This window comes from Anolis sagrei, chromosome 3, assembly GCF_037176765.1.
Source record: "Anolis sagrei isolate rAnoSag1 chromosome 3, rAnoSag1.mat, whole genome shotgun sequence".
Lineage (NCBI taxonomy): Eukaryota > Metazoa > Chordata > Lepidosauria > Squamata > Dactyloidae > Anolis > Anolis sagrei.
Window position 1 is genome coordinate 243,603,045 of NC_090023.1, and position 15,363 is coordinate 243,618,407.

The 15,363-nt window shown below is 39.6% G+C and overlaps 1 protein-coding gene across 4 annotated transcripts in view; it reads right to left on the bottom strand.

Moving 5' to 3' along the window:
• Positions 1-269: 269 nt before the first annotated feature.
• LOC132770573 (amine oxidase [copper-containing] 3-like) overlaps positions 270-15,363 on the bottom strand; it is a 57,209-nt gene continuing 42,115 nt past the window's right edge. For all 4 annotated transcript variants that reach the window (XM_067466006.1, XM_060767666.2, XM_060767667.2 and 1 more), the window contains exons 2-4: positions 6,067-6,352; positions 3,775-3,904; positions 270-2,380 (exon numbers count right to left, since the gene is read on the bottom strand). In XM_067466006.1, the coding sequence (XP_067322107.1) occupies positions 2,096-2,380; positions 3,775-3,904; positions 6,067-6,352 (701 nt within the window). In that variant the 3' untranslated portion in view covers positions 270-2,095. The remainder of the gene's footprint in view (positions 2,381-3,774; positions 3,905-6,066; positions 6,353-15,363) is intronic.

Genomic DNA, 15,363 nt, shown 5'->3' on the forward strand with positions numbered 1-15,363 from the left:
AATATTGAGACAAGGTAGGAGGTGCAGCACAGCATCATATGGAAAGTTATATATTCCTCTCTTCTGTTCTAATCTACTTTCTTGGAGTGCAGAGACCTCTATTAACATCTTTAAAAGATAGTGAAAGACAAATAGGAGCTGTAACGAATTAGGAGAGAGGAGGGACGATTTATTATTTATTACTCTTAATGGTGCCACCAATGTGTGATGTGAGGTATTATTGGGAGATATGGCACACTGGACGCAGAATTAATGGAGATGAGGCAGTCTTCAAACAAAAGAGAACAAGTTTATTTTGAACAAAGCGTATGGTTGCAGGCTGTTGATAAACTTGGAAATACTTTGAGAACTTTACATGTAACTTGGTTGCAATACAGTTCACACTTCTGGATGTTACAATTTGTAATTGACTTTTACTGTGGTGAAGCACTTTCTTAAACAATGTTTCCTGAGGTGAATAGCCTTCCTGTTTGATCCTTCCGTGATCAAACCCCAGATCTCTAGTTCATTTCTAACTAGTGATCTAAACAAGCTTCTCTTAGTCCTCTCTAACTAATGAAACTAATTAGGTTTCCCCTTCAGCCTTCCTAAACTGAAGAAACCTCTGACTATTCACAAACACTGCTTCTCTACTTCCCACTCTCTCTCTCTCAACTGCTAACTCCGACTCCAAAACCCTAACTGAACATAAACTGTCGTTTTTCAAACTCTCCCCTCTAAGCTCCTCCCACTTCTCTCTCTACAGCATCGTCTCCATGGCAACGCACTCCTCTGACTTAGGCCGCTCCAGCATTACTGCAGCCAATCTAAACACCAATACAGTTAAAGTCATACAATTTATAATCAACTTCTGTACAGGAGCACAACTGGTGGAGAAAATCAATTACAATGCAGAAATCTGATTGGGATATCCGAACCCTTAAAAAGACCTGCAGGAAATCCACTTTACAAATACAAGCAATGTGAATTTAAAAAAAAAAAATCATAAGAATTGGATTTCAAAGTTATTGGACAGAAAAAATTCAGGGAGAGCTTCTCTTCATACACATTGCAGTTTACACTATATATAGTTTAACTGTTTACTTTCTCCCTTCTAATTTAAAACATATGCACGCCATTCAAATAACAGGTGTAGTGAAATCTACCTTTAAGGCGACCAAGCCGAAGCCTGAAGGACAGTAGCTGTCATCTTGAAAGACAGGCAGAAGCAGGAGGAGGAGTCAAGCCGACTCCTGATTGGTCAGAGCAATTAGGGGAGGAGTCGGTTGAGAGAGGGAAAGAGGCTGTCAGCTTTTGACAAGGGAGAGAAGTGTCTTGACATCAGACACAGAAGGAAGGGATTTTTAGGAGAGGAAGCTAAATAGGAGTCTGACAGGGAAAGAAAGCTTTAAAGCGAGCCTTAAGGATAGGGAATAAGTAGCAGACAAGAGCTAAGGTTACTGTATTGAGAGGATCAGTAACAGAAAGACTTGTCTTCTTAGACTTAGGGGAAGTTTAAGAGAGCTTATTGTCCTGTGTGTGAGACAGATAGGAGTCTGTTCTCTAAGTGATACTGTTTCTAGGAATAGAGCAGTGTGTTTAAGGAAACTCACAGTTTTAAAAGCTTTATTGTCGGTGAAACTCCTGATTTAAATATACTAAGCCTCTACAACTGAATCAAGTTTCTGTACCGCTCATTCTATGAGTAGATATTTGCTTAAAGTCCAATAAACCTTTTCTAGTTCATTTTTAACTGGTGTCAGCTTCAGTCTGTCAATCTCCTCAGAACTAAGTCAAGTCAATAATAAAAATCTCTTTAAAGTCCAGTCAGCCAGCGAAGAAGCAATAGAAGAACTAAGGGCAAACACACCTTACATACAACACATTCACACCTTTTGGTTCCTCAGACCATTAAATCTGAGGTGGTGGCAGTCATACCTACCAATATCATCGGTCATTTATAATACTTTATCATCTCTTGCTTTGGGTGGCAGAAGTGGGATCGTTTGACCACTCTGCCCAAACTGTGGCCTCTAATTTTACTACAGTGGTGGCAGCGGTGGGATTCTTTGTTCCCCCTGCCCCAGATATTCATTGATCTTCGTTACAACAGGTTTCAGAGTTTGGTCATATTTTGGAATCCACTGTAGGTGAAAGTGGGAAAGTTGGGAACACATGCAGCTGTTTTTTGTAGACATGCAAGCTGGTTGACATCACAGGAAGTGAAGTCTTGCTCACTGGTGAAGAAAACACTGTCCGGAGAATATATGGAAGGATCTTCATCAAAAAAATTATAAGGTCTCAAAAAGAATCCAAGCACATTTCCCAGTGTTACAGTGTTGGGTATGTCCTCAGCATGTGGGATATGCAAGAAGCCAGTATTGATCCAAGCAACCAGATCCTTGGAGAGAAAAACAAAAAAATGATGTGTTCAGATATGATGCAGAAAATCAGTTAGAGAAACTGAGCAAGCGTGGTGCAGCAGATCATGAATGATAGTTCAATACCTGTGGTCCTCCAGGGTGTTACTAAACTTCAACTGCTATTGCCTTTTACAATTTTCCATGCTGGGCAGAAGTAATGAGAGTTGAAGAATGACAGCCTCTGGAGTCCCAAGGTGCCCCACAAGTTGTTTAATACAATCTAATCATTGATCAGAGTAAGTTCACAGTACAATCTTATAAAATCTGCCCAGAAGAAAATCATATTTAGAACTGTTGGCTCCAGAAAAGTAAATATAGAATTCCAGTCTAAATGAGTAATGGGAGAGATTGCCATAACTAGGAAACCTTGTAATTGTGTACCTTGGAGATTCATCTGTATCTAGTACATAGACACTATTCCCCCATCTATACTGCTGTCATTGAACATTTGGCAGCACAGAGGAACACAAAGTGACAAGCAAGAGGTATAAGCAACATGGACAGAGATCCTCAGAGCCTGGAAGTAGGTCCTCTGCTAAGAAGGAGATATTGGCAAGGGCCCCATAATGTTTACCCCAATGCAGATTAAAGAGTGAAAACACAGGACACAAAATGAAGCCTAACAGTTAGTTGTACTGTATTTCGACTGCCTTAGCTCCAAGCTATCGTTTCTAGGACAGATTCAGCAGAAATCACGTAGTGAAAGAGGGAAAGAGGAATGTTAGCATGAAAACAAAATGACCCTCATGCTGAACTACTATAATGTTGCTTAAGCTTTTACTACAACTCATGAATTTAAAAAGGTTAAGTTTAAATTGGTTTAAAAATAAATTCTGAAATGTTGCATGAGACTGGGTGTGACACATAGAGAAAATAGCGGCAAGATACACCAGTTTCATCGTAGCTTTAAGAATGGTCACCTATTTGAATGTATGTTTACTTAAAAAGATCTTCAGTCTAAGGACAAACCAGAAAGTCAAACTTCTAAGTCTTTTTGTTTTTATAATATATGTATATTCAATCGTTTGCACCCAGTGTCAACTCATAAAACATGCCACATTTCTCTCCTTCTCTTCTTCCCTTGTGTCCTTCCCACTTCTAGTTAGAGGTGAAGACCCAACCCATTTGCCCAATACCAGGGCACATTTACATGTACTCTGAAAATCCAAGGTCAGTAAGGAGTAACAGTGTTCTGGATTGACCCTGAGGTTGACTCTACTGTCTGTTTCTGTCACGGTGGGGTGAAGTCCAAACATGTTAAGCCCCACCAGACTGTCACCTTACCTTTACTGTCACCATTCCCACAGAGCTCCAGAAGAACTTCTGGCCATCACTGATGCCTTTGCAAGTTTCAAAGAATCTTGTGACTCACCTCATTAACGATGGACTCATTATTTATGAAGTCAGCAAAGGCAACTGTAGGTGACCATGGGTCAAGCATGTTATAAGGGCTGGTACTGGATGGTTCCTTCTCCTTCCGCTTGGTAACAGCTAGCTTGTACCTAAACAGCAGATGAACAGACCCAATGTTACGGACCTCATCAGATGGCTACTAGGCTCCATTTTCATGCACTTAGGAAATGGAGCCCCATGAAAGTCCCATGGAGGCCATCACACGATATAAGGGCATTTTCAGAGGGACTCCATGACGTTCTCTTTCCTAAGCACATAGACATGGAGCCTAGCAGCCATCTTCAGGAATCAAGTGTTACCCAACTCAAAGCATCAGAAAGTGAAGGAAAGGCATTGTAGGTACATGAAATGGCTGACCATCCCGGAAGATGGGGGGAAACGGGAGGGAATGGAGTAAGTTGGTTCCCTCTGCTTTCCTCATTTCCCCCCTCTTTGCCTGATGAAGTTCAAACTGGCAAGTACATTTCATTTCTTGTTTAGATAAAGTAAATATAAACCTATTTCTGGTGCAAAATTCTTACAACACAGAATACCACAGTGAGATGCAAAACAATTAATCAACTTCCATTCCTAAGAACAGTGTTCTAGTATTTTAAGAAGAGAGCCCCAAGAATCAGCAACATAAATAATTGTTAAGGAATTATCTTCAGACTAACATAAACATCCATAAAGTATATATTTGTGATCTGTGAATGCCTTCCCCATCTTACCTCCATATTCAGTTCATGCCCAATTCTGGCAGTAGTATGTGGACATTCACAGTATGACATTTATCTCTTTCTTGGCTTATTTTTTCATATTTGTGTTTGTGTGGATCCAGTCCTTCATTGAATTGGTGTGTTTTGTGGATATTTGGCATGTGTAAATTTTTGTGTATGTACTTATGTGTGCATTCCTTTATGGCATGTGCTAACAGCTATCCATCATTCCATAAACTGCAAACCACAAATTCCACCCACAATAGGAAATAGACAGAAAAAGTGAAATATGGTTCACACATCCAGTTACTAGGTAAGGATTTCCAGTGACAAGCTGGAATGTGTCCAGAGGAGAGCAACCAAAATGATCAAGGTTCTGGAGAACAAGCCCTTTGGGGAGCTTCTTAAAGAGCTGAACAGGTTTATCCTTCAGAAGAGAAGGCTGAGAGGAGACATGATGGCCATGTATAAATATGTGAGGGGAAGTCATAGGAAGGAGGGAGCAAGCTTGTTTTCTCCTGCCTCAGAGACTAGGACGTGGAACAATGGCTTCAAACTGCAGGAAAGGATATTCCACCTGAACATTAGGAAGAACTTCCTGATTGTGAGAGCTGTTCAGCAGTGGAATTCTCTGCCCCAGTGTGTGGTGGATGCTCCTTCTTTGGAAGCTTTTAAGCAGAGGCTGGACGGCCATCTGTCAGGGGTGCATTGAATGCGATTTTCCTGCTTCTTGACAGGGGGTTGGACTGGATGGCCCACGAGGTCTCTTCCAACTCAATGATTCTATGATTCTATGAACTCTTCCTTCTCACACAACCAGATAACGAGCAACATCTGCAAAAATTCACTTTTCTACACAACCTAATAGAAGTAATGAAGATTTCAACAAACAACCAGCATTCCAGGGTCTCTCTCTCTAACCTAATTATCTGTGGTGGCAGATTAAAATACCGGGGGTCCTCTGTGGTTAGCCAGCCTTGATGTTACCCCCTCCATTGCCTCAGTGCACCCAAGAGGCTCAGTCAAAAAGAGCATCAGTTCACTGTGTCACTTTTTCTTCTTCCTCCTCCTGTGCACTGAAACCTTCTAGAGTAGCTAGATGCCTCACTCCAGGATTGAGTGAAAGCTCAATCCTGGAGCTTTCACTTTCCATCACTGGTGTCACTCATTGCAATTTACACCTCCTACACTGTCCTCATGATGCCACTAAATGGGAAATATAGGCAGTGGAGTGATAATCACTGCTTGTGCTTTTTGCCTTTCATTTCCTTCCTACCTTCTAAGGTGCCATAAGACTCTTGTTTTTGCTGGGATTAACTGGTTCATTTACCCTCTGGGAATTTATTCAGACTCATGTAAACTTTATATTACACAAATGTAATGACTGGGAATACCTAAAGTGGAACTTGAACAATGACAGAGCAGTGTGTACACAGACCCGTCTTCCATCACTTTGAAGTTCTACATTCAAGGTATCAGTACCTCCATATTATATAAACTCAATAATGATGATAACTAGTCTTGATGTGAGTGACTAAATATTTGTTGCATACCTTTCCCAACTGATGGCTCGTTCCATTGGATCTGTTTCTGGCATATGATCTCCAGAAAAGCTCACCATCTGAATCCGATAACCACGTTTGTGGCCCCACTTGTTTGTGCTGTTGGCTGCAAAGTATATGTGCTTGGGCATGTCGTCATGAAGGCGGAAAGCAGCTTTGTTCTCTGTATCCAGCACATTTCTTACCATCTTCATTCGATTGATCTTGTGTTTTGGGCTCCATGGAGCCTCCACTGTTTCAAAAGCCATGTCATTGCTCATCAGGGTATTTTTCACACCTAGAAAGGAATATAAAAGAACCATTGGGTGACCTTGGCAAATCACTCTCTCAGAGGATGGCTAAAGGAAAACATTTATGAACAAATCTTGCCAAGAGAGATTTACCTTAGAGTAAATAAAAAATGGCATGAAGGCACACACCAAGAAAGGGATATACACAAAGGGGTCTACTGAGAAGTAATATTTTTTAGTTCCTTAGTTATCTTCCTACACAGAGAGATACAATGATGAGAAAGGTTTACTTAGGTTTAGCTTTATTAAATATACTCTACTGTCAATACCAATAATTGATTTTTTTTTCATTGTATCCCATAGGCCTCTTCTACACTGCCATATAAAATCCATATCACCTGCTTTGAATTATAATCCAGTTCAAAGCAAATAATATAGTTTATCTGCTTTGATAATCTGGATTACATGACAGTGTAGAAGGGGCCTTAGAAGTCAAACACCTCTATAAGAAAGAAAAACAGCTGAGATTAAAATGCTGCAAAACATTGCATGGATAGGCAACCTGTGTCCTGCAGATGGCTTAAATAATCCCCACAAACTCAGCCGGCTAGAGTCTAAAACATATGGAAATAGCAGGTTGTCTAACCCAGGGTAGAAAATTACAATTTGATAAAATTCATGGATGGAAAATTACATTCAGCCTTCTGCAGCTATCTCCAATCAGAGATAACGGGGTATTTAATGCTTGAGAAGCAGATGTATGGAACTGATTTTGACTTTTCAGGCCAAAAAGAAAGAGCTCTGTTTTGTCTGCCTGAATTGATCTGAAGCTCTTATACTTGGCCCCAACCCACTCTGTTTGCTGTGTCCTTAGTTTCCCATCACTCATCACTGAAAACCATCTAAGGTGCAGCTACATTGTAGAATTAATGCTGTTTTATACCACTTTAAATGCCATGAATAATGATATGGAATCCTAGGATTTGTAATTTGGTGAGGCACCAGCATTTTTTGGCAGAGACTATGAAAGACATTCTAAAATCATAGCTTCCATAATTCCATTGCATTGAGCTATGGCAGCTAAAGTATGTTAAACTATATTAATTCCACAGTGTAGATCAAGGGTTCTTAACCTATGGGCTACGGACCACCAGAGGGCCACAAAAACGAAAATGTGGTCTGCAAGCCTCCTTCTTCTTTATTTTATTTTATTTTATTTCTGCTCCTTTCGTGCTGCCTGCCACTCCTTCCCTGTCACTGACCCACTCTATCCTCTTGGATAGACCACATCAGCTCTAGATGATTAAATGTGGTTTTGTGTGGTCAAGCAGATGGCAACTACTGGATGACATTTGTTCTGTAACATAAACTAGAGCTGATGTGGTCTATCCAGTGCAATTTTCTGAATCAGCACCCCAAATAACCAAACCAAATCTAAAGTTGACCAAAAACTGATTCATAACTCTTTTGGTACTAACGTTGGAGAGTGGTCCCTGGACAAAAAAAAAGGTTGGGAACCACTGGTGTAGATGCACCCTTAAAAAAACAAATGGGTGTCCTGAGAACCCAGATTTGTAGGGTTATGGAATAGCAGTGCAAGGGTTATGGAATGGCAGTAGTAACATTTGACCATCAAATATATAATTAGATAAGAAGTATTCCAAATGAACAAATTAAAATACGTTGACATAAACTGTCACTACATAGCAGCACCTTTTCTTCAGTGTTTCGGGGCCCTTCCACACAGCCCTATAACCCAGAATATCAAAACAGAAAATCCCACAATATCTGCTTTGAACTGGGTTATTGGAGTCCACACTGCCATATATTCCAATTCAAATAATGTGGGGTTTTATTCAGCTGTGTGGAAGAGTCCTCAGAACAAAAACAAGTAACATGAGCCAAGCAGAAATGCTGACAAAAAAAGAAACAGTTTGGAAGATTTAACAAAAAGAAGCAAGAGATTTGACATGATTTAGATTTATCAGTTTAAATGCAATGTTTTGGAACCATCTGGTCTCTATTATTTATTGATCTCCGAAAAGATCTTTCAGCCATGTATACATATTTGTATGTGTGCACGTGTGAGCATGTATATACTCTCAGTTTTAAGCATGTGGTTCTATCCACCATTTATTTTTCAAAGAATCAGTAATTAGCTTTCACTAATCCTTTAAAAAAAATCCATGAAAATGAACACGGGCAGAGAGAATCTGGGAATCATTGTCTCCCAAAAGTTAACTTTTCTAAACTCTACCACCATGTAATGGCTGGGAGATGGAAGTGTAAGTCAAGAAGCTTCCCACTCAGATTTCATCATATCTGCAGATCAAACTCTTTGGCATCTGTGCTGACTTGTAAAGTGCTGATTGCAGAGCTATGCGGCTTTTTTAAGACTCAGGCAGATATGAGGAGATGATTAAATTTGAAAGTTTGATATTCTGCTGAGTCACTGCAGATTTTATCTTGATGTAATTTTATTACTTTTGCTTTAAAAATTCATATTTTATTTCAGTTGAGCTTCATATGCTGCCCTGTGGCAAAAGATAATGTATATGTAAAATAAAAGTTTGTGTCCCAAGAGAAGTTAATTTAAAGAAGCTTATGGAGGAGCTGTTTTCTAACTTCTTTTTCTCATTTGCAGCCAGCAATTTGCTATGGAAAGCTACTCCTGAGAGTCAAGGAGCCCCGCATCAAGAATTTTAGTTTAAGGTGTGCCATGCTTCTTTGGGATCTTAAATGCATTGCTATGTAGAACCACATATGGCTACTATATATATTCACATCACATCTATATTACACTGTACACTCTAGATATATGTAATCAGCTATTAAGTTAAATGTTTTAATGCTTCATAAATGTAAAAGAGATTGTGCTTCTTGGACACTTACTGAATTTTTAAATGTTTATTTAAGTTATGTTTTAAATTTTATGTTTTAAATGGAGCCTCCTGTGGCGCAGTGGGTTAAATCGCTGAGCTGCTGAGCTTGGTGTCCAAAAGGTTGCAGATTCAAATCCAGGGAGTGGCATGAGCTTCTGCTGTCAGCCCCAGCTTCTGCCAACCTAGCAATTCTAAAGCATGCAAATGTGAGTATATCAATAGGTACCACTCCAGTGGGAAGATAACGGTGCTCCATGTTGTCATGCCGGCCACATGACCTTGGAGGTATCTACAGACAATGCTGGCTCTTCGGCTTAGAAATGGAAATGACCACCAACCCCCAGAGTCGGACACAACTGGACTTAATGTCAGGGGAAAACCTTTACCTTTACCTTTAAATGTTCAGTTAAGTTACCTTTAAATGTTCAGTTAAGTTATTGCAATTCAATGAATGGAAATTTCATGGGAGGGAGTAAAATTTGGGAGAGGTAATGCCCTCATTTTGCCTTTGTTGTCATAATCCTATATTTATACTCCTTTCTACATACACTTTTTAGCAGTCACTGGTGGCTGTAGAAAGGAATAGTGGATAAAAAAGTCTTCCTTCCATAAATATGCTTAGGAAGCTTGCCAATGCATTTTAAGAGAAGAGGTAACCTCAGTGCACAGAGATTTAAAAGGTGGTTTCTTACCTTTTGCAATCATTACCAATTAAGTACTTATGTTCTTGAAAGGAGTTACACACAGTTAAAACAAAAAGCAAGCAGATTTCTCTACTGATCTGATGAACAAGATCTTTATCAAGCCCTTTGAAACGTACAACATGACACTGATAATTTGGGTACTGCTGATCCAACAGCATTTGAAAAATCATATATTTCATAGTGCTGATTTATTGTGGTATTAATATGGTATGCTCCATAATTTGTTTTTCACACTTTTTGGCTACATAGATAAAAATGACAACATTACTTATCAGATGCCACAAAAACAGCCAGGAGCTTTTCTATTATGGCGCATTCCATTTTCTCACTTGCTGTTGAGAGTAGCAAGAAAGCAGCTTGTGATATCATACACATATATCTACCCATGTTTAGTGGTACATAAAGTTTCCATACTTGCCTGGTATATCATAGGACCCTTCTACACTGCCATATAATCCAGACTATAAAAGCAGATAATCCATATTATCTGCTTTGAACTGGACTATCTGAGGTCCCTTCTACACTGCTATATAAAATCCAGATTATCTGCTTTGAACTGGATTACATGGCAGTGTAGACTCATATAATCGAGTTAAAGCAGATAATGTGGATTTGGTTGCCTTGATGGATGACCCCTGCAGAGAATGAGACAGGGCGAGTGTGTCTCTGTTGGTTCTTTTGAATAAATCATCAGCTTTAGATACCATTGACCATTGTATCCTAGTGGCTCGACTCTCCGGGATGCAACTTGGGGGTGCTGTTTTATAGTGGCTCCACTCATTCCTGGAGGACCAGAGCCAGAAGATTATGCAGAGCGGTGCCTGCTTGGACCACTGGCCATTGGCTTGTGATGTCCCATAAGGCTCAGTTTTATTCCCTATGCTATTTAACATCTACATGAAACTGCTAGGTGAGGTCATCCAGAGTTTTGGAGCTCAGTGCCATCTGTATGCTGATGACACACAGATCTATTTCCACCAAAAGCCAAGAAAGTTGCCCTAGTCCTGAATCAGTGTCTGGCAGCTGTGATGGGCTGGGTGAGGGTTAACAAACTGAAGCTTAATCCAGACAAGACAGAGATCCTCCTGGTCAGTCAAGAGGCCAATCAGGGTATAGGGTATCAACCTGTTCTTAATGGGATTACACTTCACAGGTCTGCTTGGGGGGCCCCTTGAAGCTCAGGTATCAGCGGTGGCTCGGAAGGCCTTCACAGAATTAAACTTGTGAGTCAGCTGCACGCATACCCTGAAAAGCCAGATCTGGCCACAGTGACCCATGTCTTGGCTACATCTCAGATAAATTAGTGCAGTGCACTATATATGGGGCTGCCTTTGAAGATGGCTCAGAAACTACAACTAGTTCAAAGAGCAGTGGACCAATTACAAACAGGAGTGGATTACAGGGAGCATACAACCCCCTGCTAAATCGGCTCCATCTGGGTGCCTGTGTGTTTCCGACAAGCTTTCAGTGGGTGAATAACTCGGGACTCTGTTTGTTCTTGTTTTTATTGTATTTTAAAGTTAATTGTATTGTTACTGTAAACCGCTCCGAGCCAAATTGGGAGTAGCGGTATACAAGTCAAACAAACAAACAAATAAATAAATAAACTTGCATTGTCTATGGGTTTTGGTAGATGACAATTTACCAACTTACGAACGAATCATTTAAATTAAGGTATGGTTCAGCAGGAACTTGAATGATCTTCACAAAAACCTTCCATACATTATCTTAACATGCAGAAGAGTTTGCAAGTGCAGCCCCCTCACAAATGGAATCATGCCTGACGATCCATCAGGCTTGATGAACATCTTGTATATTATAAGAAAGTGTTACCTATACCTCTCTTAAACGTAGTGAGCCCCTACACTCAGAAAAGTATCTGCTCAATGAGATTTAATTCTTTTTTAAACCAATCCTATGATTCAAGGGTGTGTATCCTGGAACACTGGAGGTCACATCTGATTCGCAAAGATAGATACACATGTTTTTCCATGTTGTTCAATTAATCCCTTGCATACAGGGGAAAAAACAGTTTCCTGGCTTCTGAGATCATATTCATTTCACCTATTTTTATCCATGGAGATTACTGAGGAACTGGAGTTTTTGTGTACAAAGGGGACAATTTCAATCTCTACATATGTGAGCATTTAAAAAAATCAAGCTATGGATGGTTGAATCTGTGGATACAAAATCCTTGAATATATATGGCCAGTAAAAAAAGAACAGTACGTTTCCCTAATGATTCCAAACCCACCTCTGCTTCTTTAACGTTCGCATAGGCTGTAATGGTGTAGGAGGGAAGTTGCCTGCATGGTATTCTGCAGGGCTAGACATTCATTCTTTCAATCATTCACTGTGTAAAACTTGGCATAAAGGAGGAGTGTTTAGTTTGCCTAAGGCTAAATCAAATTTTGGTATGTATATTTTCTTGCAGTAGAATCATAGAATCAAAGAGTTGGAAGAGACCTCATGGGCCATCCAGTCCAACCCCTTGCCAAGAAGCAGGAATATTGCATTCAAAACACCCCTGACAGATGGCCATCCAGCCTCTGTTTAAAAGCTTCCAAAGAAGGAGCCTCCACCACACTCCGGGGCAGAGAGTGCCACTGCTGAACGGCTCTCACAGTCAGGAAGTTCTTCCTCGTGTTCAGATGGAATCTCCTCTCTTGTAGTTTGAAGCCATTGTTCCACGTCCTAGTCTCCAAGGAAGCAGAAAACAAGCTTGCTCCCTCCTCTCTGTGGCTTCCCCTCACATATTTATACATGGCTATCATATCTCCTCTCAGCCGTCTCTTCTTCAGGCTAAACATGCACAGCTCCTTAAGCCGCTCCTCATAGGGCTTGTTCTCCAGACCCTTGATCATTTTAGTCGCCCTCCTCTGGACACATTCCAGCTTGTCAGTATCTCTCTTGAATTGTGGTGCCCAGAATTGGACACAATATTCCAGGTGTGGTCTAACCAAAGCAGCATAGAGGGGTAGCATGACTTCCCTAGATCTAGACACTATGCTCCTATTGATGCAGGCCAAAATCCCATTGGCTTTTTTGCCGCCACATCACATTGTTGGCTCATGTTTAACTTGTTGTCCACGAGGACTCCAAGATCTTTTTCACACGTACTGCTCTCGAGCCAGGCGTCCCCCATTTTGTAGTATATTTAGAGTACAGTGTGCAAATCCTCAATTATTTTTCCTCACATATGAGAATGCCTTTATTTCTATAATATAAAATATTTCTACTCTTCACTATATTAAAAGAACACAGAGTAACTTACATATAATATTAACACATTAAACATCTTGAAACAATTTAAAAATAATTTAAACAGAAACATTCAACATCATAATGAGTTAAAAACAGATTTGAAGCCAATGCAACCATTTTATTTAGTAGTTTTCTCCTCACTAGGAGAGAAAACAAATATTCCTTTACAGTATTCTTCCCACATTTTAATTTCTCAAAGTGATGTTAAAATATCTGAGGGGGAAAACTAAGAGAAGTCAGACATGCATTCTAGATTTTAGGAGAGCTGACTTCAAGAAATGTAAGGTAATACTGAGTGTGATCTCATGGATAGGAATGCTAAAAGAAAAGGGAGTTAATGATGGATGAGAGTTTCTTAAAAGCAGGATACAGAAGGCACAAATGCAATCAGTGCCAACAAGGAGAAAAAAGAGAAGTCTAAAGGAACAAGAGTGGATGTCCAAAGAACTTTTGACTGAGCTAAGGCTTAAAAGAGATGTGTATAAGAAATTGAAAAGTGGGGAAATTGCCAAAGAGGATTTCAAATAAATAACCAAAACATGCAGGCAAAAAGTCTGAAAGCTAAAGCACAAAATGAGCTCATGGTTGCCAGAGAGATTAAAAACAATTAAAAAATAAGTTATTTGGTTATGTCAGTAGAAAAATGAAGAAAAAGTAAATGGCAGGACCTCTGTGTAGAGAAGATAGTGAAATGCTGACAGGTGATAAGGAAAAAGTGAGGTTCTGAACACCTTATTTTCCTCAGTGTTCTCCCAAAAGGAGATTGGTGTTCAACCTGAACAATATGGAGCAGATTAGGTAATTGGGGAAATGCAACCCAAAATAGGTAAAGAAGTAGTCCAGGAATACCTGGCTACTCTAAATGAAATCAACTCTCTGGGGCAAGATGAACTACATCCAAGGGTATTAAAGGAACTAGCAGAAGTCATTTCAGAACCACTGGCAACAATCTTTGAGAATTCTTGGAGAACAGGATAAGTCCCGGCAGACTGGAGGAAGGCAAATGTTGTCCCTATCTTCAAGAAGGGGGAAAAGAGGATTCAAATAATTACCATTCCATTAGCCTGACATCAATACTAGGAAAGATCCTGGAGCAGATCCTTAAGGAGGCATTCTCTAATCACTTAGAAAAGAATGTTGTGATTACTAAAAGTCAACATGTATTTCTTAAAAACAAGTCAAGTCAAACTAATTCTCTTTTTTATTTCAATAGGGTACAAGCTTGATAGATGCAGGGAATGCTGTGGATGTAACAGTAAGGCCTTTGACAAGGTCCCCCATGATCTTCTTGCAAGCAAACAAGTAATATGTGGGCTAGATAATACTGCTGTTAGGTGGATTTGTAATTGGTTAAACAACCAAACCCAAAGGGTGTTCACCAGCAGTTCCTCTTCATCCTGGAAAGAAGTGACTACTGGAGTGCCGCAGGGTTTGGTCCTGGGCCCGGTGCTGTATAACATCATCATTAATGACATAAATGAAAGTTTAAATGGCGTGCTTATCAAGTTTGCAGATGACATCAAGTTGAGAGGGATAGCTAATACTCCAGAAGACAGGATTGCAATTTGAAATGACTTCAACACATTAGAGAACTGACCAAAACTAACAAAATAAATTTCAACAAGAAGTATAGGATACTTCACTTAGGAAGAAAAAATGAAATGTACAGATACAAAAATAGTCCATGTATTCAAGTTGCCTGTCAAATTATGATTCCATAAATTTCATAAGTTATCTGGAAGAAAGCAATACTAAGAACTGCTTTTACTAGTTCCTTCTTCTGAAAAAATGGCATAGTACTAGTATGAATGATTTGTTTACTGTACCAGCCATAGGCCATGACATCAAATAATATACAACCTTTAAAAGTACAATAAGCACTTTCCAATATAAATATTAAAACTTATTCCATGTTCTAGCTCTTTAAAATTATAGTAGCAGTGACATGATAACAATAACAAATGTGTGATATTTATCAACCCAAACTATCTCCATTTCCATTTCTAGCCTTTGCTCTGGACTTTATTAATTTAGTTCAGATTTTTTTGAGTTGCGACTGCAAATGTGGCAATCTTTAATGCTATTTTTTTAAATAATCCACTAACAAGTCACAGATAACTGCTGACTGTTGCCATTCTGCCCTTTCTTCCAAAAGGGCTCACAGAAAATTGTTTTTAGGGTCATTATACAAATGACAATTTAACAGAT